The 22166-nt window shown below is 49.7% G+C and overlaps 1 protein-coding gene across 1 annotated transcript in view; it reads left to right on the top strand.

The window, feature by feature from the left end:
- LOC111141151 (PDZ domain containing 2) overlaps positions 1-19146 on the top strand; it is a 222257-nt gene extending 203111 nt beyond the window's left edge. The window contains exons 18-24 of the mRNA XM_022493511.1: positions 2842-2986; positions 5350-9394; positions 10135-10252; positions 13490-13591; positions 14240-14501; positions 17312-17446; positions 18965-19146. Of these exons, the coding sequence (XP_022349219.1) occupies positions 2842-2986; positions 5350-9394; positions 10135-10252; positions 13490-13591; positions 14240-14501; positions 17312-17446; positions 18965-19131 (4974 nt within the window). The 3' untranslated portion in view covers positions 19132-19146. The remainder of the gene's footprint in view (positions 1-2841; positions 2987-5349; positions 9395-10134; positions 10253-13489; positions 13592-14239; positions 14502-17311; positions 17447-18964) is intronic.
- The last annotated feature ends 3020 nt before the right edge of the window (positions 19147-22166 follow it).

Raw genomic sequence — 22166 nt, 5'->3', positions numbered from 1 at the left:
TTGTGATCTCTGTCTGTCAGATAAATAAATAAAATCTTTAAAAAAAAAAAAAAGTATCCTCAGCCCGTTTTGATATCTATATAAACCACGGGTTTTATTCATGATAACTTATATAGAGCTTTTGTCATTGTGAATGAGTATTCCCAATAAGAATTTTGAGATGCATTTAAAACTTTTGCACAGAAGTTTAACTCTTTTTGGTTGTCTTCTACTGTTTTTATTTAATACTTTTTAAATTGAGACCAACATCATATAACAAGATTAAACATTTTAAAATGCAGTTCAGCTCTCTCCTCTGCTGCCACCTTTGGGCCACTTTCTGACTACTTAACTCAGAGGGTGAATTTCAAATAAAGCTGATATAACTTCGTAGTGACTTTTCTTTTTTTATAGTAGGTTTTAGATAGAAGAAAGGAAGATAAAGTAATTGACACTTGGCTAAAGTGAAATTTTGAAATATTAAATGTGAATTTCATTTATTCTGATAAGTCCTAACCCTAAGTGCCAAACTGAGGAGCTGATCTTACAGTCTTGGATATCATTATGCGAGTATAAAGACAATAATGTCTTACATCTAGAAAGCCTTTCGTGGGCTGCATGTGGTTTCTATAATGGTTCACTTAATCCTCTTTTATTTAAAACTCTATGAGGGGTGCCTGGGTGGCTCAGTTGGTTAATGTCCGACTCTTGATTTTGGCTCAGGTCATGATCTCAGGATCGTTGGATCAAACCCCGGGTCAGGCCCTGTGCTGCTCGTGGAGCCTGCTTAAGATTCTCTGTCTCCCTCCACCCCTCCCCCACTGTACGTGCGCTTTCTCTTTCTTTCTCCAAAAAAATAAAAAATAAAAAAATAAAAGTTAAGTAAAGTAAAACGCTATGAGTTAGACAGGGCAAGTCTTTTTTTTAACATATAATGTATTATTCGCTTCAGGGGTACAGGTCTGTGGATCATCACTCTTACACAATTGACAGCACTTACCATAGCATATACCCTCCCCACTGTCCATAACCCAACCACCCTATCCCTCCCCCACCACCCCCCGCAATGCTCAATTTGTTTCTTGAGATTAAGAGTTTCTTATGGTTTGTCTCCCTCCTGATCCCATCTTGTTTCACTTTTTCCCTCCCTGCCCCCTGCAACCCCCCACTCTGCCTCCAAAATTCCTCATATAGGAGAGATCATATGATAATTGTCTTTCTCTGATTGACTTATTTCATTTAGCATAATACCCTGTAGTTCCATCCACATCATTGCAAAAGGCAAGATTTCATTTTTGATGGCTGCATAGTATTCCATTGTATATATGTACCACATCTTTATCCATTCATCTGTTGATGCACATCTAGGCTCTTTCCATAGTTTAGCAATTATGGATATTGCTGCTATGAATATTTGGGTCCACATGCCCCTTAGGATCACTACGTTTGTATGTTTAGGGTAAATACCCAGTAATGCGATTGCTGGGTTGTAGGGTAGCTCTACTTTCAACTTTTTGAGGAACCTCCATGCTGTTTTCCAGAGTGGCTGCACCAGCTTGCATTCCCACCAACAGTGTAGGAGGGTTCCCCTTTCTTCGCATCTGTGCGAACATCTGTTGTTCCCTGACTTGTTAATTGTAGTCATTCTGACTGGTGTGAGGTGGTATCTCACTGTGGTTTTTGATTTGTATTTCCATGATGCCGAGTGATGTTGAGCACTTTTTCATGTAGACAGGGCAAGTCTTATCTCCATTTTGTCCCCAGTTTTTTAAAGATTTTTTATTTATTTATTTGACAGATCACAAGTAGGCAGAGAGGCAGGCAGAGAGAGGAGGAAGTAGGTTCCCTGCTGAGCAGAGAGCCCAATGGGGAGCTCGATCCCAGGACCCTGAGAGCATGACCTGAGCCAAAGGCAGAGGCTTTAACCCACTGAGCCACCCAGGCGCCCCTGTCCCCAGTTTTTTGACTGTGGTAAAATACACATTACAAAAGCATGCAGTTCAGGAGCAAACATTCATAATGTGCAATATCACCGCCATCTCCAGAAAACTCTGTGCCCGTCCTACAGTAACTCTCCATCCCCTCCCAGCAGCCCCCAGAAACCACCACTCCACTGTCTCCCTGATGTCAGCAACTCCCAGTACCTCATCTAAATGGAATCAGACAGTCTGTGTCTTTCTGTGACTGGCTTACTTCACTTCCCATAATGTCCTCCAGGCTCATCCCGACTGTAACACGTGTCAGAACTTCCTTCCTTTCTAAAGCTGAATAATATTCCATCATAGGTCTGTTCCACATTTTGCTTATCCATTCATCTCTCAATGGATGCTTGAACTGCTTCCACATTTTCGCTATTACAGACAGTGCTGCCATCAACACGGGAGTACACTTATCTCTTAGAGAACCTACTTTCGATTCTTCTGGGTCTATACCCAGAAATGTGGTATCTGGATCGTATGGTATTTCTATTTTTATTTTTTTGAGGAACGTCCATACTGTTTTCCGTAGTGGCTGCACCATTTCCCATTCCTGCCAGCAATGCGCGCAGTTCCCATTCGTCTCCATCCCCACCAACACCTGTTATTTCCGTTTTGGGTCACAGCCACCCTTGCGGGTGATTCTCCACGTGATTCTGATTTGCATTTCCCTGATCACCCTCATTTCAAAGTTGAGAAAACCGAGGCTTAGGCAGAGTGACAAGACCATGTAATTTCTAGCGGCCTTAACCCCAGAATCTGGATCCTGTGGCTCCTAGTCCAGGGCTGTCTGAAATTTCCTAAAGCAGAGCTTTCATGTGTGATGTGTTCGGGCACAGAAAACCTGAAAGCTGTCAACAGTGACTTGTGGTTGTCATTGTGCCAGGAATCTCTGGGGAAGCTGACCGTCGGCGATGGGCATGTCCCTGCCAACGGGGAGCCTGCCGCTGCCCCGCCCCACCCAGATGCCAGCCACTGCCCAAAGAACCTGCTCGAAGCTGCACCAGAGCAGGGTCAACAACCCAAGACAGGTAAGATTATTTCATTGCTTGTTAAGCTTCAAGATGGGAGAGCGGACCTTACCCTAATAAAAATGTTATATGTGGAGAAATTTGAGGGGGGCGGGAAAAAAACCTCTTCCACAGATTAGTGATATTTACAAGCTGCCTGCGTTTAACTTTACTAGATCATCATGCCTGAACTCATAGTTTTAATTCCACATCAGAGTGGTCCATTTCCAGCCACTTGACACTCCTTACTATTTTGTGATGGGTGCCTTCATGAACGAGACATGAGATGACATAGAGGAGTTCCTGCCCTTGAGAATTTCAATACTTGGCTCACATGAAATCAAATGCATGGAGAAATATTTTTTTACTTCCTGCATCCGCAGAATATAATGTTTGAGCAGCATACTGAGGTCAGTAAGATGCTTTTGGCCTGGGTGACTGGTGCTGGCCCCAGCCAGCCATCCTGAGCACTAATGCGTCTGCCTCAGCACCTCTGTGACCGACTCTGGCTAGGAAACTGCACCCACGTCTGCCGTGGCCTTCCGTACCTGCAACATCGTTTGCAAAGGCTGCCGGGCCCTCTTCCCCATCGTGTGCCATAATTGAGTCATCGTCCTTCCCATGATGAGATTGGGGAAGGGGGTGACATCGAGAACTGCCTCTGTGTCACTTAACCTCCCTCAAAAACGCTCTTCAATTACACACTTTGCAAGAAAGTCAGATTGTTAATAAAAATTTAGGGTTTGCTCAGCAAGTGGATCCGAAGCTAGAGAATAACCTTCACATCCCCTCCTTTTGTCTCATTGTGACTGTTCCCCATGGCTGGCACCAGCAGAAGCAGGAAAGTCATTCTGAAGGGAATTCAAACGGTTGAGCAGAGAAGGACAGGAGCCCACGGAGTCAAGTCTTGGTATATCCCTCGCCTTTTGTGGGGGCCTGGGGAAGTTACATACAGTCTCCATGGAGGTCTTGATGGGCCGACCTTGCTGTGGCCAGGTGCTGTCTACACAGAGGTCATGCAGTCAGGGTTTAGAGAATGGGGTAGGCTATGGGACTTCCCAGGTGGCCCCTGGCTGTACACTCTGCGGTCCTGCACCCGTTGCTAAGCCACACTGTGCCTCAGTTCCCTACTGTTCCAAAGCAGATGGAGACCAGACCCACCTCATGGTGTTGGGAGAAAAACTAAGAGCATGAGAAACTCGTAGCACAGTGCTAATAATTAGTCCTTCATTGTTGACACAGGGACTTCAGGAGGGGGAAGGCATATGCAATTAAGATGATTTGCGTGGGAGATGAGGAAGGAGTGTAACATTTGGGTAGACAGTCTTCTCAAAGCAGGTGCTTTCATTGTGACTGTGTCACTATAACCCCTGGTTCCTAAGAAAATAGCAAATCTACTGTTCTCTTCTATGCCAGTTTCCCCTGATTATCCGATGCCATGGGCCAGAGGTGCACAGATTAGCCTGAGGGTGTGCAGGGCCTTACAAGGAGGTACCCCCAGGACAGAGGCTCTCCGGGACCCACCTCCTGGAATGACCATGTCCTGCCGTCCCTGGCATCGACACCTTTCCCTGCACCCCTCCCCTCACATGCTCTTTCTTCCCTGCTCTCATTCCATTTTCTTCATCTTCCTCCTCATCTCCTTGTGGCCACCTCTTCCCCCGGAACCCCTGTGAGGTCACCACCCCTCTGACCCCACTTCCCAGATCACGTGGCCTCGCAGTTCTCCCGGGCCTCTGAACACACTCAAGACAGAGTTCAGGCGTGGGGCCGGCTTGCATCCTTCCGCAGCTCCCCTGTGTCTTCCCAAATCTGCCTCCTCTCTCCTCTCCTGCACTGAGCCGTAAGTCCCCAAAGGTCCGCGCCTGACTGTGCGACACTGCACGGCTTAAGACCCAAACCCCGAGGCCAAACCCACAACAAGCGCTACCGGAGACCCCAGACCTCCGCAGAATGAACCACAAAGTGAAGGGATGAACGAGCCTGACTCCTGTGGCTTTTGCCATCAGAGCGGATGGTGTCAAGAGACCCAGTGAAGGATTTCTGATGTCCCCATCCTTAAAAATTACCAAGGGAGAAAGGGGCAGAAACAGAGATTGATCCTGCCAGCCAGTCTGAGGGGTTTCAGGGCATCGAGAGCAGGGTGGAATTTGTTAGATGTGAGTGCTCTGTAATTTTAGAGGCAAGAACAGAATGACGGGAAGGCTACATTTAGGTTGTAGAAGGTCTTTCTGGAAAAAAAAAACACACACACAGATTAAGTTTTCCTTTTTTTTTTTTTAATTAACAGTTTTTCTGTTTTCTCACATTTTCCCGTCTCTCCCCTATCACCCCACCTCTTGTTTATATTCTCACCCCACCTTTCATTTATATTCTCAACCCAGGGCTGGATGGCCCCCCAGACCTCGTCCCTACCCCAGGGCAGAAGGGGACAGCTCATCCTGACCCCAGCGAGACCTCCATGGACATAGGGCAAGCCAGGCGGCCTGAGGACCCCAGAGAGCTAGTGGCACCCAGGGTTCCTGAGTGTGAGGACAGATGTCAAGTGGGACTCAGCCCAGAGTGCAGCTCATCCCCCAGGAAGACGGCAGCGGCTCGGCATGACTTCAGCAACACTCCAGCAGCCCCAGAAGCCAGCTCGCCCAGGAAGGCAGCTGCCCACGGGGGAGGACCTGAGGCAGAGCGAGCATCTCCAGCTGGTACCGCCCTGTCTCGAGACCTCACATCCCAGGAGGAGAAACCGAGAGTTCCCGGTAACCACAGCAAGGCTCCACAGACAACAGCAGTCCTCGTACCCGAAAACTCCCGGGGCTCTGCTCTGCTCAAGGGAACAGACTCTGGGTCTGAGAGGGCCCCACAGGCCAGCCCCACCCTGCCGTCACCTGCTGACAAGGCTGACGGGGTGTGTGGCAGTGTCTCGGGCCACTGCTGCGCCAGGGAACGCGGGGGCAGTCCGGTGACCGACATCGACAAACTCATCCAGGAGCTGGATGCGTCAGAACCAAGACTCCGGTCTCCTCACAGAGGGGACCAGCTGACTCAAGAGGGACATTCTCAGGGCCAGCCTCCAGCAGGAGCTGGAAGCGGAGGTTCCCGCCCTGCCGAGCCAGTCCTGGGGAGCCAGACCCCCACCCCGAGGAGGACCTGGGCAGCTGCTGGCCAGCCCCCTCACCCACACTGGGCCTCCCAGCCTTCCGTTTTGGATTCCATTAATCCTGACAAACATTTTACTGTGAACAAAAACTTCCTGAGCAACTACTCTAGAAATTTCAGCAGTTTTCACGAAGACAGCATGTCCCTGTCAGGCCTCGGCGACAGCACAGAGCCATCCCTCTCATCCATGTATGGTGATGCAGAGGACTCGTCTTCTGACCCGGAATCACTCAGCGAAGCCCCACGAGCTTCCAGCGGGGGCAACTGGTCGCCTCCTCGTTCTCGCCGGTCTTCTCACAAGGAAAACACTACGGAGTCTGAGGAGGAGCAAATCGAGATTTGTTCTCCAGATGGTTCCCCCAACCCCCCCTCAGCTACTGCCCCCGCCCCCGCCCAGCCCGCACCCTGCCCGGTGCCGGCCAGAGTGCTGCCGCTGAAGCACAGCGCGCTCAGTCAGGTGGTGGGAAACCCGCGCGAGAGAGCGTCCTTTGTCCCTAGCACCTCCTGCCCTTCGATTCCAGACTCTTCGCAGCCGTTTTCTCTCTTGGATACAAGCTCTCGGGAGCATGAGCTTCATGCAGACCCAAGGCCGTCAGAGAACCCCAGGCTCTCATGTGAAGAAGAAACCCTGCAAGCACCCCGGGCGGGCTCCGCTGTGGAGAGCGGCCGGCCCCCTAAGGCCGCCGGGCATTTCCACAGCCTTCCGGTCACTCTCCGCAGTCTGAACGTGGCAAACGGTCTAGAACATGACCTGCTCGGTGACAAAACCCCCAATAAAAAGCAAGACACAAATGTCAATGCCACTGAAAATCCGTCCCCCTTCAGCGCGGACGTCCCTAAGAATGAACAATCCGTTTTGACGAGTCTGCACATCTCCGAAAGTCAGGGCGTGGATGACCCGCTCCAGAAACCAAAAATGATCTCCCGGAGGCCCATCATGGCCTGGTTTAAAGAAATAAACAAAAATAACCACAGCTCGGCCGCGCAGGGCAAAACGGAAAAGGAGCAGCCCGCGGTGCCCGCCAGGAGTCCTGACTCCAAAAGTCAGGGGTCGAGTTCCAGCCACAAAAAGGGGGTTGCTGGGCTTCAGAGCCCCCCACAGCTGAAAGTGAGCCTGGAAAATAAAGACCCACCTAAAAAAGGTTCCGTGGAAACACTGTTAAATAATGGTCAGAAACCCAAGTCCGGCCCTAAGCTGAAGAGACTGAGCATCAAAAGCAAGAGCAAGGTCACTTCCGAGGCCCCTGCGGCTCCTGCGGCCAAGGCCGGTGGGATGGACCCCAGGAAACCCCTCATTTCGCCCCAGACCTCCCACAGAGCGCTTCCCAAGGGAGCAGCCCCCCGGTTCCACACCGCCGAGCCCGAGGAGCCGGAGAAGAGCGCCACAGCAGCCCCCAGGCCTCCCCAGTGTGTGCTGGAGAGCAGGCCGCCTGCTGCCTCGGGGTCGCCGAAGCCCCCCGCGTCCGAGACGAGCATCCCAGCCTCCGTTTTGCCCCACACCTCCCCCAGGACCCTTCCTGAGCAAGGCGCATGCCGTAGATCGCAGGCGGCTTTCCACCCGGAGCCTGAAGGCCCTTACGCAGCCGCCCCCGGGTCTCCGCGGTGCAGCCCAGAGAGCAGGGCGCCCCCTGCAGCTTCGGGGAGCAGCGCGTCCCCAGCCGCCCGCGGGCAGGACGTTCCACCTCCAGGGCCAAGCGCGAGGCGCGGGTCCAGCCAGACGGATCCGGCACTGCAGGCAGCCCAACCAGAGGTGACTTGCGACAGAGGAAGCAAAATAGTTGCTGGCGATCCCCTAGAGAGAACCAACCAGCTGAAAATAGTGGAAATCTCTTGTGAGAGAATGCGAAAGAATGGCTGCAGTGACAAGCCCGCTGAGGGTGACAGACTAGGAGGGTTCTGGGCCCAGAGCAACTGTCAGGACAAGAGTGAAATCAGACCCTGTCACCAGTACCCGGAGCCGTCCCCACATCAGCCATCATCACTCCCATCTCGTGCCTCCCAGGTGGAGCCGGAAAGCCAGCGACCTTTCGGCGTGGCAAAACTGGCCTCTTCCTCCTCCTCCCCACAACTCCCTGCGAAAAAGGCCAATTCCTCCCAGGCGAAGGCAAGCCAGGCTTCAGGCTCCCTAGGGATGCCCAGGAATGGTGCAGCAGGGGGCGCAGCGCTAGATGACCATCCATACTTCACACCAAGGCCGGCGACCAGGACCTACTCCATGCCCGCCCAGTTTTCAAGCCACTTTGGCCGGGAGGGGCATGGCCTGCCCAGCCCAGGTCGCTCGCATCGGGACAGCCAGATCCTTGCAACAAGTGGGGGCCTCCCTGAGGCCAAGGCAACCAGAGGCAGTGTCCTTGGCCTGGCTAATGGACAGGGCGTATATAGCGTAAAGCCCCTTCTGGAGACATCGAGGAACCTTCCGACCACAGATGAAGGGGATGTCCTTTCAGTGCAAGAAAGGAGCTGTCTAGTCACAGACAAAATCAAAGTCACCAGAAGACATTACTACCCTGAGCAGAACTATGAATCTACCTCATTTTTCTCTGTGAAGCAGAGGATCAAGTCTTTTGAGAACCTGGCCAATTCGGACCGGCTGGTGGCCAAGTCTGGGGCGTCCCCCTTTTTGTCAGTAAGCTCCAAGCCTCCCATCGGGAGACGGTCATCTGGCAGCATTGTTTCGGGGGGCCTCAGCCACCCTGTTGACGTGACAGCAAGGTCACTGAGACGCAGCCTGAGTTCCTGCAGTGAAAGCCAAAGCGAAGCCAGCACCCTCATGCCCCAAATGAGCAAGTCCCCGTCCAGCACGACGCTGACAGTCTCCCGGCAGAACCCAGCAGAGGCTGGGAACAAGGGCCCCGACCCGGACCCAAAGAAATCTTCTGGAATTCCCACCCCCACTGTGACTCCAGCCTCTCCCAGCAAGAGGAACAAGTCCTCCGTGCGCCACACCCAGCCGTCGCCCCTGTCCCGCTCCAAGCTCCAGGAGCTGCGTGCCCTGAGCATGCCAGACCTGGACAAGCTCTGCAGCGAGGATTTCCCGGCAAGGCCCACTGCCGGGCTCTTCAAAACCGAGCTGGAAATCGTCCCCAGGAGGTCACTTGGCTCTCCCGCTGGAGGCCTCAGTGGATCCACCGCCCTTTCATGCCCCATGAAGCCAGGGGATGGGGCCTGTCCAGGAAGAAGCAGCCCTAAAGCCAGTGAGCCTGGGGGACCCAGTGCAGCCCATCATGTGGGTGAAACCACCCGGGATCTGCCTTCTGGAAAAGGCTGGTCAGTCAAGTAAGTATCTGCCTCTCCCCTTTTATTCAAATAAACGTTTTAAAAAGAAGTAGGAACTAGCTTTAGGTTTATGGGAAGTTGCAGAGAGAATGCAGAGAGCTCCTGTGAAGAACCCCTCACCCAGCGGCTCCCGACGTGAACATCTGACGTAATCATGGTTCAGTTGGCAAAAGGAGTTAACACTGGCAGAACACGATGAACTAAACTACAGACTTCATTCTGATTTCACCGAACAAATTTCACTAACACCCTTTTTCTCTTCCAGGATGCCACATTAGGTTTAGCCCCTTTGTTTCTAATGTCAATACTAGAACATACAGTGCCTGCAGAGAAAGTCTTTGCCAGATTGTAGCCCAGGAGAGGAGCCTGGAAGGGACTTGGCACCTACCACGCACCTTGGGGGAGAACCTGGGCCTTTGAAGGTGACCAGAGTTCAGCAGAAAATTTCTAACATATTTTAAAGAATATTTTTTAGTGTGTCAGAAATTTTCTTTTAAGCTCCAGGATTGGTTCCCTAACATTCTGGAGGGATCCCAGAAGCCATAGTCCTTCCCGGAGCTGTTGGCAGCGAATAAGTTCCTATTAGAGCTCTCAGGATTCCCCTTGGTTTGCATGGAGAGTTGTTAGGACCGAAAGAGAGCATGATTTGGTAGAAAGGAGAACTTTTGAAATATATCCTTATGAAATGGAAAAATCGCTTTTTTTCTTTAATGTTCTTCAAATATATTTATATTCTTTAGTTTGGATCAGCTTCTCATCTCAGCGGGGGACCAGCAAAGAGTGCAGTCCGTTCTGTCATCAGTGGGGTCCCCATCGACCGTCCTCACTCTCATTCAGGAAGCGAAAGCACAATCAGAGGTGAGCGAAACCGGACAAGTGGGGGCGAGGGAAGCAGCGGCCGCGCGCATGCGCACTCAGACTGGGCCCCAGAGCCCCGAGAGCCCTGGGACCTGCGGTGGGTCCCGTGCGGGGAGCGCTTCAGCGGGGTCTGACTGCGGTCTCACTCCGCGGCTCGCTCCTTGAGCTAGGTAGGCCTTGTGGAATCCAGGCGCAGCTGCTGGTGTGACTCCCCAGTAGTGACGAGCTGCCTTCCTCACCCCCCACGTCTGGAGTGTGTCCCCCGAGGGTCCTCAGAACGGAACTCGGAGCTTGGAGATGGGAGGGAAGGACCACAAGCGCATCTCTGGACCTCAACTACTTGTCAAGGGAGCCACCTGCTGGGGACGCGGGTTAGCGCGTCTGTGTAGCCCTGCCCGGGCCTGCAGCCCAGGAGCTTCTGAAGCCCGGGGTTCGAGACACGGTGGTCTTTACGGATGAGGTCCTTCAACAAACTGAAGCCATGGGTTCATATCTAGAATATGTCGCTGACTATGTCTCGACTAGTAAGTCCAAGAACACTGTTCCAGAGATTCTCATATTACCCAGGAGGGCTGTGCTGTTGGCATCTACTGAGGAGTGAACCAGGATGGGGAGGAGACCAGTGGCCCTTAGCTTATACTCCCTCTGGTCCTCAGCCCACTGGTTTGGGTCTGTGCGGTGAACCTCAAGACATCCAGCATTTTCACTTTTAGTAAAAGGGACTAGTCTGTCATCTCCCTTCTTCCTTCAACCTGTGACAATAAGCAAGCGTCGCCCTCCTGCAAGTCTTGTTCTGGCATCTCCAATCCAGGTGGCACAGTGGGATCACGGTTCACCGGGTCCCTTTTCCTCCAGACTAAATTACAGTGTTAGAGAAAATGGAGGAGAAAATCAAAAGGTCTCAACCAGCTCACAAACAGGATGCCATTTTCAGGGACCACAAACAAAAGGGGAGACTCTTTATGTGGACAGAATGCCAAGTGCCACCAGGAGGGGTGGGGGGCATCCTCTGGGGCCTCCCACCTCCCCTCTCACCTGGCTCTGGTTCCACACTTTGCACAAGACCATACTGTGGTTTGCTGTGCAAGGGCATTCCTGCCTGGATCAGAACGAGGCTTTAACCCTTATAATCCTGCAGTCTTCACTTGCTTTCACATGAGCAGAGATGGGCTCACGCCACCAACCCCAGAAGTTTCCTGCTTGCTTTTGTAGTGAGTGTGGTTTGTGGGGACGCTAAAAATGGAACTGTGCACAGTAATTCCCGTGGCTTCCTGATGGGGGCGCTGTGAGAGATGAGAGGCAGAAAAATCAGTTGGGCCCCTCTGACCCCAGCACACCTAAACCTTGGGGAGCTCTCAGTGCGTGTAGCTTCCCTGATGCTGTGCTGAGCTACTTAGAGATGAGATTTGGCCTGACACTCGTATCTTTAAACAGGAGGAGAAAATAAATTTGAGTAAATTAAAATTTTGGTGTTATGTCCTGGAATGCAAGAGAATTCCATTTTCAAATATTGTCTTTGCTCCCATAAAGGCATTTAAGTATCTGAGAAGTACTATTTTTGTATCAAGCATCACCTCCCAGAAGCTACACAGAAGTCATTGACCGGACCACATGCTCCCATTTTCACTGAGAAAGCCTGGTCCTCATTCCCTCCACTGAACAGGGTCTGACCGCGGAAACGGCTGGACTTCGCCGTCAGTCTGCGCGATATTCTAGAGTCGGCCTGTGGGGATTTGGGTTGAATGAACTTCTTTCGGGAGGTGTAAAATGCTTGGGGTTGCGCTTTAGCACACACTAATAGGACTGAACTCTTTTTCTTTTAAATACTGGGTTCCCTCCCTAGCACACTACAGAGATGGTTCTCTCTGTTCAGTGTTTTCACTCTTTCTCATCAAAGCAACGCTGAAGGGTTATTATTATTAGATTCTTTTCTCTTGCTGGGCTGGGAACACCTTGAACTGACAGACTGTATATCACTCCGTGGGGAACCTAGCAATGCGGGCCTTTAAGATGGTGCTCCATCAGATAGTGTGTGAGCGAAGTCACCATTCAGAATAATTAGCCCAACTCAGTTATCTGAAGTATTTTATTTCAAAATATCTTTTGTTTGGTGCTTGAAACATAGGACAGTCTTTTGCTACTTAACCCTAGGACACTACTAGGAATGTTCTAGTCTCGATAAGAGTTGACAGTTTTAAGGTAGTTTATATGTTTTAACATATTTTGTATTTTATGATAGTTCCTTACCTGCACCTGAAATCCAGTGAACTGAACATGACAGGACAGGGACATAAATCAGTGGCCTCAGTGTCTCTCATCCTGCCTCCTCTTGGCACTACTTCTCTCTGTTCTTGTTGACACTGGCTTGGCTCGACTGTAGACGTACACAGCTGTGCGATAAAGAATCCCCTTTGTTATCAGATGATGTGCTCTGCTCAGATTTGGGAAGGCATACTCTGGTGCCTGGAAGAGCTCCTAAATTGTCCACTGCCCCTTCCCCGTCCTGGTTCATGTCCACCCTGCGGGCCTGCAGCTACAGGGTGTCCCTCAAAACGCCTTCCTGTCAGCACCACCCAGGAGGGGTGCAGGACGCTTGAGACGAAGCTCTTCCCATTCCAGTGTTGTGCGAAAGCTCCCGAGTAACCACCGGGTTTGTGCTGAGCAGCTCGACGGCCCTGCACCAGGACTCACTCGCATCAGAGCTTCCTAACCCTTGGCGCGAGGGACAGACAGCCGACTCTTGAACAGCACAGGTCCACTTATGCACCAGATTTTTACAGAATTATAAATGCATTCTCCTATGATTTTCCTTTTTTTTTTTTTTAAGATTTTATTTGTATTTGCCAGAGAGAGAGATCAATCACAAGCAGGGGGAACAGCAAGCAGAGGGAGAAGCAGACTCCTCACTGAGCAGAGCCTGATGTGGGCTCGATCCCAGAACCCCAGGATGATGAGCTGAACCAAAGGCAGACGCTTAACCCACTGAGCCACCCAAGCGCCCCTTCCTTATGATTTTCTTAATCACCTTTTTCTCTAGCTTTATACAGCACAGATAACATGTATAACATGCATTAACCAGCTGCTTCTGTTCTGAGTAAGGTTTCCAGTCAACAGCAGGTTATTAGTGGTTAAGTTTTAGGGTCGGCATTCTCTGCAGATTTGATGGAGCGGAGGCCGGTGAGCCGCCCCCGGGTTATTCAGAGGCCAGCTGGACTCTTTTCTGTTTCTCTTTACTAGAATAAAGAAGATGTTTGCTTCATAGTCTTGAATAAAAAAGAAGGCTCAGGTCTGGGATTCACTGTGGCAGGAGGGACAGACGTGGAGCCAAAATCAATTGTGGTAAGTGACCACATCAAGATGCTCTCTGGGGGGTCACTCCTGATGCAGCCTCAGAGGTGACGAGGACAAAATCCTGTCCATGTGTTCTAAGAACGCTGGTGTTTGTTTCCTCCTAATAGAGCAAAAATGGAAAAGTAGGGGACAGACATTACTAGTCACTGGCAAAGATACACACATTTACCACAGAGTGACCTATTCGATGCCGATATATATAACCACAGTTTTCTGGAGTTTCCTCATATTTACCTGAACATTTTATTTAAGCACTGGAAAACACTAGAATTAACTGACCAGATCTGCATATGCTTCCGAAATTACTTCCTTCTCAAGAACCACCTCCAATTTTAGATCACTCGAAGGCCTCTGAGATTACCCGTGAGACCTGACCAAGTCCTGTTTGTTTTTGTGACCTTTCTGCCCCACGGAGCGCCACACACAGATTAGACGCTAGCGAGAAGTTGAGGGGAAAATGTATTCAGATGCCAGCACTGACATTTGTAATTCCATCCCTCACTGCATATAGGCTTTCAGTGAACGTTTGTAGGATTTTGCGAACTTGCCTGTAGAAAGTTCTCTACTACAGATTTGCATCGGCCCTCTTTTACTGAAGGTTCCAAATACTTTGGCTTTTGTCTTTCCTCGCTCCAGGTGCACAGGGTGTGTTCTCAGGGGGCTGCTTCTCAGGAAGGGACTGTGAACCGAGGGGATTTCCTTCTGTCCGTCAATGGCGCCTCACTGGCTGGCTTAGCCCATGGGGATGTCCTCAAGATTCTGCACCAAGCACAGCTGCACAGAGATGTCCTCGTGGTCATCAAGAAAGGGAACAGTCAGCCCAGACCCTCCAGTAGGCAGGAAGCCAACGGGAAGGGCTCGCTCTCCAGAAAGACGAGCACCCTAGAGCCCGGTTTAGGTAAGACACCAGCTCAACAGCTGGCAGGGAGTGGGCAGCCGGCAGAGTAGATCCTGGCTGGACAAAAAGGAACTTAACTACGGCTCTCGGGGTCCGCAAAATCAAATGGAGGGGCCCCTGGGTGGCTCAGTTAGTTAAGCATTGGACTCTTGATTTTGACTCAGGTCAAAAAAATCTCAGGGTTGTGAGATTGAGCCCTGCATCAGGCTCCACACTGGGCTTGGACCCTACTTGGGATTCTTTCTCTCCCTCTGTTCTTTCCACTGCCCCCCAAATCATCCCCCCCCCTCAAAAAAAGAAGAAATAAGAAATCAAATGTAGTAAAGTCTAATGTTTGTGGATGCTTCTTGAAAAAAGTGTTCCTAGTAAGTTAGAAACCACCGCCCCCTGTAGTGAAAGCCATACTGCTGAAGAGTTAACGACTGCTTGACAGTTTCTCCGCCTGTACGAAGAGGGAAGCCCTTTCACAGCTATATCCTCTTAGGACTTAAGTGGCCAGTAGGTAAAACACGAAACTCTTGTGATAAGGGGAATCATGGAGAGTATGCAGAAATTGCAGAACTACCGTTTGTCCTTGAAAACACCGGGGTTTATATTCTTTCCGGTTTTAGATAAGGAAATGAGGCAGCACAGATGTTTGAAAACAGAGACTCTAGCCTTAACCAACAGAGCTTATAAAGAGGTTCAGAAGTGGATTTCCTAAGCGCTGTCCATCCTGTCATCACAAGGCTCACTGGGAAGGCATACGAGCTATTTGCTCAGAACTAAGTACCACTTCTATTTCTGAAGCACTGGGCTGATTGCGGCCTTCAAGAGAACTACTTCAGACCTCTGTGGTGGTTTCTCTCTTGGAGTTCAGGAGCAATGTCTGCAGTCCCGAAAGCAAGAACCACCTGTGGAAGCTCAGGCTTCAGCTCCTCCTTCTGAGGAGGCCTTTGGTTTCTTCTCAACATCTCTCCCTAATAAAGTCAAGGGAAGCTGAATTCCTCTCTTCAACTTGGCCTCATGGTGGCCTGGGCCATCCATGATTGCTTTGCTGAAAACAGCACTCATTTCCGCCAAACGGGTGGGAAACTCTTCTTGTCCAGATGCCTCCACAGGCCTGGAGGATTCTCACCCTTCTCCTCTGTTGTCTTGCTTTTGCGCTGCTTGAAGACTGAAACCCTTCCCAGTATTGGGAAACACCTTAAGTCATCAGACCGTGTCATGCTCACCTTTGCCCCAGCGCTGTCTCCATTACTTCATGTGTTCTCAGTGGATCCGAGAAACTTAACATCACAGGAAACCACTTGGCGCTTAATCCCAGCAGCTTCCAGAATGTTTAAGACTCATGTACTCAGGATACAGAAGGCTATCCTGTTATTTATAATCATTAAGTATTCCTGGGATACCTTCAGAACATCTGGTCTTGAACCAGATTCTACAGAGTCACCAAATCGTAAGCACTTTCGGGGCTTAAACTTTATTTTTTCATATTCCTATTCCTTAAAATTCCCCTGCCCAGGGCTCCACCTGAACCCAAGGAACTATCCTTTCACATGCCCTGAGAGTATCCCACTTGGAGATGGAGGCAGGAGGTCGCACAGGGCCATCCTCCTGCCCAGCAAATTCACCGGCTCAATGAAATCAGAAACCCTGAGGGGTGAGGGCGGGGGCCAGGGTCCTGAGTCACTAGCTTTCTAAGGTTCCTAGGGGATTTCAATAGAACCCGGCCAGAGCTGAGAGCTACTGTAATAGGCCTGTTCTGTTTAACAGCAAGCGATTCACCTACTGAAAACCATGCTGCTCCTGTCCGCACATTGCCTTCAGACCCCGCAGAACATGGAGTGACCTTCTCTAAGCCACACTAATGGACTGACCTTTCTGTTCAAAGGCAGGGATGCTGGCTATCTTGGCCTCAAGCCCAAGGGGGCAGTTCAATCTGTGGTCCCTCCCCTGCCTCCCAGAGAGCTCGGCATGCCTTTCCACTCACCTCTTCAAATCCTTCACCAGCGCAGTGTGTAAGGAAGAGGAGTAAGAGGCAAGCTCACCATCGCTACTCAGATCTCAGGATGGATCCCAGCCAGGCCTCTCCAAACCAGCACACAAGCGGGGGCACACTATGGTTGCAGTGGAGGACCCACTGCCATGGAAACGTGCCTCCCACACTCCGCACGCTGCCATGGAGAGGGGCGAGGGCAGCTGGTGCATGATAAGCATGCACGGCCGAAGGGGGAAGGTGCGGAGCTCTGGGGTCCACAGTCAGTCTCCTGCGAGGGTGTTGCAGGCTATCAGTCCCGGCCTGTGACACACGGCAGGAGATCGGATCTGATTCCCCAAGTGTGGCTTCACCGAGACACACCACCACAGCGCAGTCTGGCCTTTGAGGGTTTCTCCTTGGGCACCAGAGCCACCTCCATGCTTCCAGAAAGTGCTGAGGGGAGCCTGCATGGCTCAGTCCGTGGAGCGTCCGGCTCTTGATTTCGTCTCAGGTCGTGATCCTGGGGTCCTGGAATCGAGCCCCACGTGGGGCTCTGCACGCAGCGGGGAGTCTGCATCTCTCCCTCTCTCCCTGGCCCTCCCCCTGCTCACGTGCACGTGTTCTTTCAAATAAATACATAAATCTTTAAAAAAAAAATGCCTTGAAGAGCAAATGGTGCAGGTACAGCAGGAACACAGCCGCGAGGTCAGCTCCAAATCTGAGAGACCCATCCTCACGCTGGTTTCAGAGATAGATGGGACTCGGGTGCTAGGGTAAGACACTTGGGGGACGGGAGAGGAGGTGATGAGTGTCCTTGTCATTTCCATCCTTCCAAATGTCGTTGCTGCAGGGAGAAGCCTTCCTTCACACGATGCACTGTGTGTCGAAGTGCTGAAGACCTCCGCTGGGCTGGGATTGAGTCTGGACGGAGGGAAATCCTCAACGGCGGGAGACGGGCCCCTATTCATTAAGAGAGTATACAAAGGTAATGCCCTGGAAAAGCCAGTCGGCTCTCTCCTGTGTGCCTGTGCCTTCCATTTAGAAAACGTTTGCATTCTGTCACATACGGGGTGTACTGTATGTCAACCCTGTTGTATTTTACGTGTTTGAACTCCTGTTGCCCCCCCGCCCCAACAATCCTATCAGATAGGTACGATGATCCCTGTTTCACAAAAGACGGTGTATGCCACGGGGGAGTTACACAAGCACCGAAGGTCACACGGACAGAAGGGGCAGAACGAGGCTTGGACCTAGGCAGTCTGGCGTCAGGGTCAGCATCCCTAACCTCTACACCAGAGCCCAAACTCCGTGTTCGTAACTAGTATTAGCTGGGACTGATGTAAACATACCAAGCCAGCGCCATCAAGAATTGCCTGTCAGGGGGCTGCCTGGGTGGCTCAGTGGGTTAAAGCCTCTGCCTTCAGCTCAGGTCATGATCCCAGGGTCCTGGGATCAAGCCCCGCATCAGGCTCTCTGTTCAGCAGGGAGCCTGCTTCCTCCTCTCTCTCTGCCTGCCTCTCTGCCTACTGTGATCTGTGTCTGTTAAATAAATAAATAAAACCTTTAAAAAAAAAAAAAAAAAGAATTGCCTGTCAGGGTAATTACCATGGACCGAGATAGTATTTGTTTCGAATACTAGACTTCAACTACAGGACTTCAGGAAAGGATGCTGAGAGCAGTAAAGATGATTGAAACATGTGGTAGATAAGAGGTCTCTTTATGAACTTGATCAGTCATTTTATGATCTTGGACAGTTCTCACAAATCTCTTCAGGTTTTCAAGCTAAACAATTATATTAAAAGTATAATTATCCTGGGGATGCCTAGGTGGCTCAGCTGGTTAAGCAGTTGACTCTTGATTTCGGCTCAGTTCCTAACATCAGGGTCGTGAGATGGAGCCCCCTGTGGGGTTCCACGCTCAGCAGGGAGTCAGCTTGCAAATTCTCTCTCCCCCTCTGCCACTCACCCCCCAACTCTCACACGTGCTCGTTCTAAACAATTTTCTAAAAAGTATTATTATACTAATACCAGTACATAGAAAAATCTACTGTATGTCATATTCTATGTAATGTCATAGTATTAAGAGTATCCATATGTGGTATATGTAGCACACCCACAAGCTTGTCGTACAGACAGCGGTGACGGGGAAGTACGTAGGGCCGTGTAAGTATTCTCCACAGGCACTGGGGGGCCATCACAGTATACCGGATAGAGGCGGAACCTGTTTTCCTGTGTCAACTGGCCGTCTGGATTTTGATTATATATGTTGAAATTTGCCTCCTCCTAGTCCATAGTGTATGTATTTGAGGGAATTTGAATATTTTTACGTAGCTAAATTTCTTTTCATGGGTATACGCTCTGTGTGTTTTAAGGACTGTTTCCCTTTCCTAAGAATTATGGGCGTGTCGTTCAGAGATTTTTCTCATTTGAGTTTTTAGCTCGCCCAGAATTTATCTGAAATCCTGCGAGGTTGCCCCGGCATTGCTGTCTGTTTATTCTCACAGGTGGAGCAGCCGAACAAGCGGGAACAATCGAAGCCGGAGATGAAATTCTTGCCATTAACGGGAAACCCCTGGTAGGGCTCATGCACTTTGATGCCTGGACTATTATGAAGTCAGTCCCGGAGGGACCCGTGCAGTTGCTGATTCGGAAGCACAGGAATTCTTCCTGAAACAGGCACCAGGAGTGACGCTCACGAGTGGGGCTTGTTACATTTTTTAACAAGAATCTCCTTTTCTCAGTTCCCTTACTTTAGCAAATCAGAACAACTTCTTTCAACACTGGGTTCCTAAAACAGCACAGGAACCTTGGTATAGGCAAGGACTACAGAAATCTCCAGGTTTTTACTTCTTTGTGGAGCTGACCTCTTGTGTGTGTGACAGCAATGGCACTGACCTCTGGAAGCCTTCTACCCAGACGACCGAGGCCAGGAGGGATCCTTTTGTTCCGGTGCCTCTTCCCTCCCTTTTTGTGTTTATTGATGGGGACACAAGATGTGGCATGCCCTTCTTCATTCAAAACATTTACTTAAGACCTTCGCGTCCTTCCTGCCTCCTCGCTCAGCAGACCTAATCCTGGCAGTGAGGGAGCCAACCAAGTCTGAGGGGCGACGCGAATGTCACAAATAAAGGACTACAGTTTTTATAATTTTGTAAGTAAGAGAATGCTTTTAGGCACATTCAGAGGAAGGAGCTGTAGGTCTGTACATTATGGTGAAAAGAAAGTGAGACTTAAAAGAAAAAAATCAGTTCTGACCTAACAGTTAAGCTGAGCTCAGGAATTATCCAAAAATGAAAAAGCAAAATCTGGAAAGTGGTATTTTTTTAGTGAGTGTCCTGTGCACTGTGTGGCTGCAGGGTTCACTCTCTGGGTTACTGATCATCATGAAGTGTTGATCGTGATCTGAAAGTGTAAGTCGTAAGGCTATTTTACAGAAACGCTGTTCTGATAAACCGTACTAACCAGCCACGAACTCTGCTGCTTAGAACGAGCAGCGGGTTCCAGCTCTGAAAGCACCTTGCACATGGTTCGGAACTTGTCTTGAGTAAGTGCTTGAATTCAAGACCAGTCAACACAGGAGTGGGCAGAAATACTATAGTCACTGGGTTTCCATTTCTATATTTCATGCACTCCCAACACTGAGCTAAATTTTTAGTAATCTTTTTAGCATCCTTGGATCTATAAACATAGGCATTACATTTACAATCCAAAGGGCGGAGCTTAAAAATCATCCTTTTGGGACTTTGGTTGGTTGGTTTTCCCCCTGGCCAACAAGATTAAGAAATGGCCCCTTTCTAAGCACCGGCCCACCTTCCTGACCTGGGTGTGACGATGCCCCTGCAGGGACCGCTTGCTGCTGGTGTTTTCCTGTTTTGCAAATTCTTCCTTTGGCCCAAACTGTTCCCTGCAGAAGACTGGCGTGACGCACACTGCCCGTGAAGCTGGTCCCGGCTGCTCTCCTGTCAAAGCATGACTTCTCCCCGTAGCCGCTCCCAGTCAGTGTGCTCTTGCTCCCGGTCCCAAAACTGGCTCCTCTCCTTTGTACTGCACCTTCTTTTCTTAAATTCCAAACCTCCGTCAGCTTCACTTACCAAAATGTAAAAAGAAGACAACGGGGAATGCGGGTGAGTCACTCTTTCAAGGTAAAGAAACAGAACTGTGTTGCACAACCCCAACCCGAGAGGGACCCAGACCAGCTGCTCCAGTCCTGGGAGTACGGGTGAGGACGCCAAAGCTGCGTGCGGGACGACGCCCAGGTTTTGTGCTGGACGCTTCCTTCAGTAACCTGCAGCCTGGATCTGTGGCCTAGAGAACAGAAGTGAGGTCACTGTACACCCGCCCCTGCCCCCATCATGGAGATGCTCGCGCTGTCACCTTTGTACATCGTTTTCCGAGGGACTCCTCCCTTACCATAAAACCTCTGCCGAGTTGGCCCACAGGGGTCTCTCGGATGAGAATGAAGTATCTGGCTGGTGTGAGCCCAGACTTCTCATTTTTTTTAAACAGGTTATACAGAAGAGAATGTAGTACAAGAGTTAGCTAGAAAGACATGACTCATGTAACTTCTACTTTTCACTACACTTCCTGGTAGGATTCTGTAGGCAGTCAGTGCAAGGTGCATGCTAGATTGTTTTTAAGTCTCTGGGGTCAGTGGTGTGGTTTCTGCTTTCTTGCCTAAATGGTAAGAATATTTGCCTCCACTCTTCCAGCTGTGCCTCCTAGTAAGAAATTCACAGTCCCATGTGAACAGACCGGAATTTCTAGAGCAGTTCAGCGCAATGGAACAGTCTCCTTCCGAGTCTCTGATCATCTTATCTGAAAAGTACAAGGGTAGACCTTTCACTCACTGAAGTAGGCTAAAGTCATCACTTCTAGTATATCTTGCCAGAAGGGTTTCCCTGGCCAGTTGGAACTTAAGGGAGAAAGCAAAAGGCTAAACTATCTCTGACCCTCAGATCGAAAGCTACTTATTTGTCTTCAGTGTTCAAGGCATGACTAGTATTTCTAATGAGTCTAATCCCCACACTTCCTGAAGTAAGCACTAATGGTATTCTATTATCCTACTAAAACTTTCATTGTTTCAGTTTTCTAATGCATCAGTCATCCACAATAAGCTATGAGGGTAAATACGTGTTGTAACAAGTAAACTGTAGTTGCAAGGATAATCTGTGAAGATTGAAATAAGTTGGATTGCATTTCTGTCCTCCGAAACACATCTCATTTAATTTTATGGTTGACTTAATTGGCACCACACCTGTTGTATGATATTCTACATTATCCTTTATTTATGTAAAATAAAATGCCTTATATATTATGGAAGAGTAAGTGCAATAATATGAAATAGCCTGTACATTTTTAAAATGTTGTCGCCAAGTTATGTAAATCCACATCTCTGTAAACAACCTTTTTTAAGTAATTTTAAAAAAATAAACACTCTGCTTACTACTTTTTTTTTTAATTCTGCCATCTATAAAGTAACCTTGTAAAATCTTGAGAAGTGTTTATTATTACCTTAATTATTACATCAATGAGTGAGCGGTCCAAATGCAACAGAAAATCAACAGTTCTTTTTTTTTTTTTTTTTTAAGATTTTATTTATTTATTTGACAGACAGAGATCACAAGCAGGCAGAAAGGCAGGCAGAGAGAGAGGAAGGGAAGCAGGCTCCCCGCTGAGCAGAGAGCCCGATGTGGGGCTCGATCCCAG

Source organism: Enhydra lutris, unplaced genomic scaffold, assembly GCF_002288905.1.
Source record: "Enhydra lutris kenyoni isolate GAN:26980312 unplaced genomic scaffold, ASM228890v2 scaffoldscaffold5, whole genome shotgun sequence".
Taxonomy (NCBI): domain Eukaryota; kingdom Metazoa; phylum Chordata; class Mammalia; order Carnivora; family Mustelidae; genus Enhydra; species Enhydra lutris.
The sequence above is the reverse complement of the archived record's forward strand: the minus strand, read 5'-3'. Positions and strand labels throughout refer to the sequence as shown.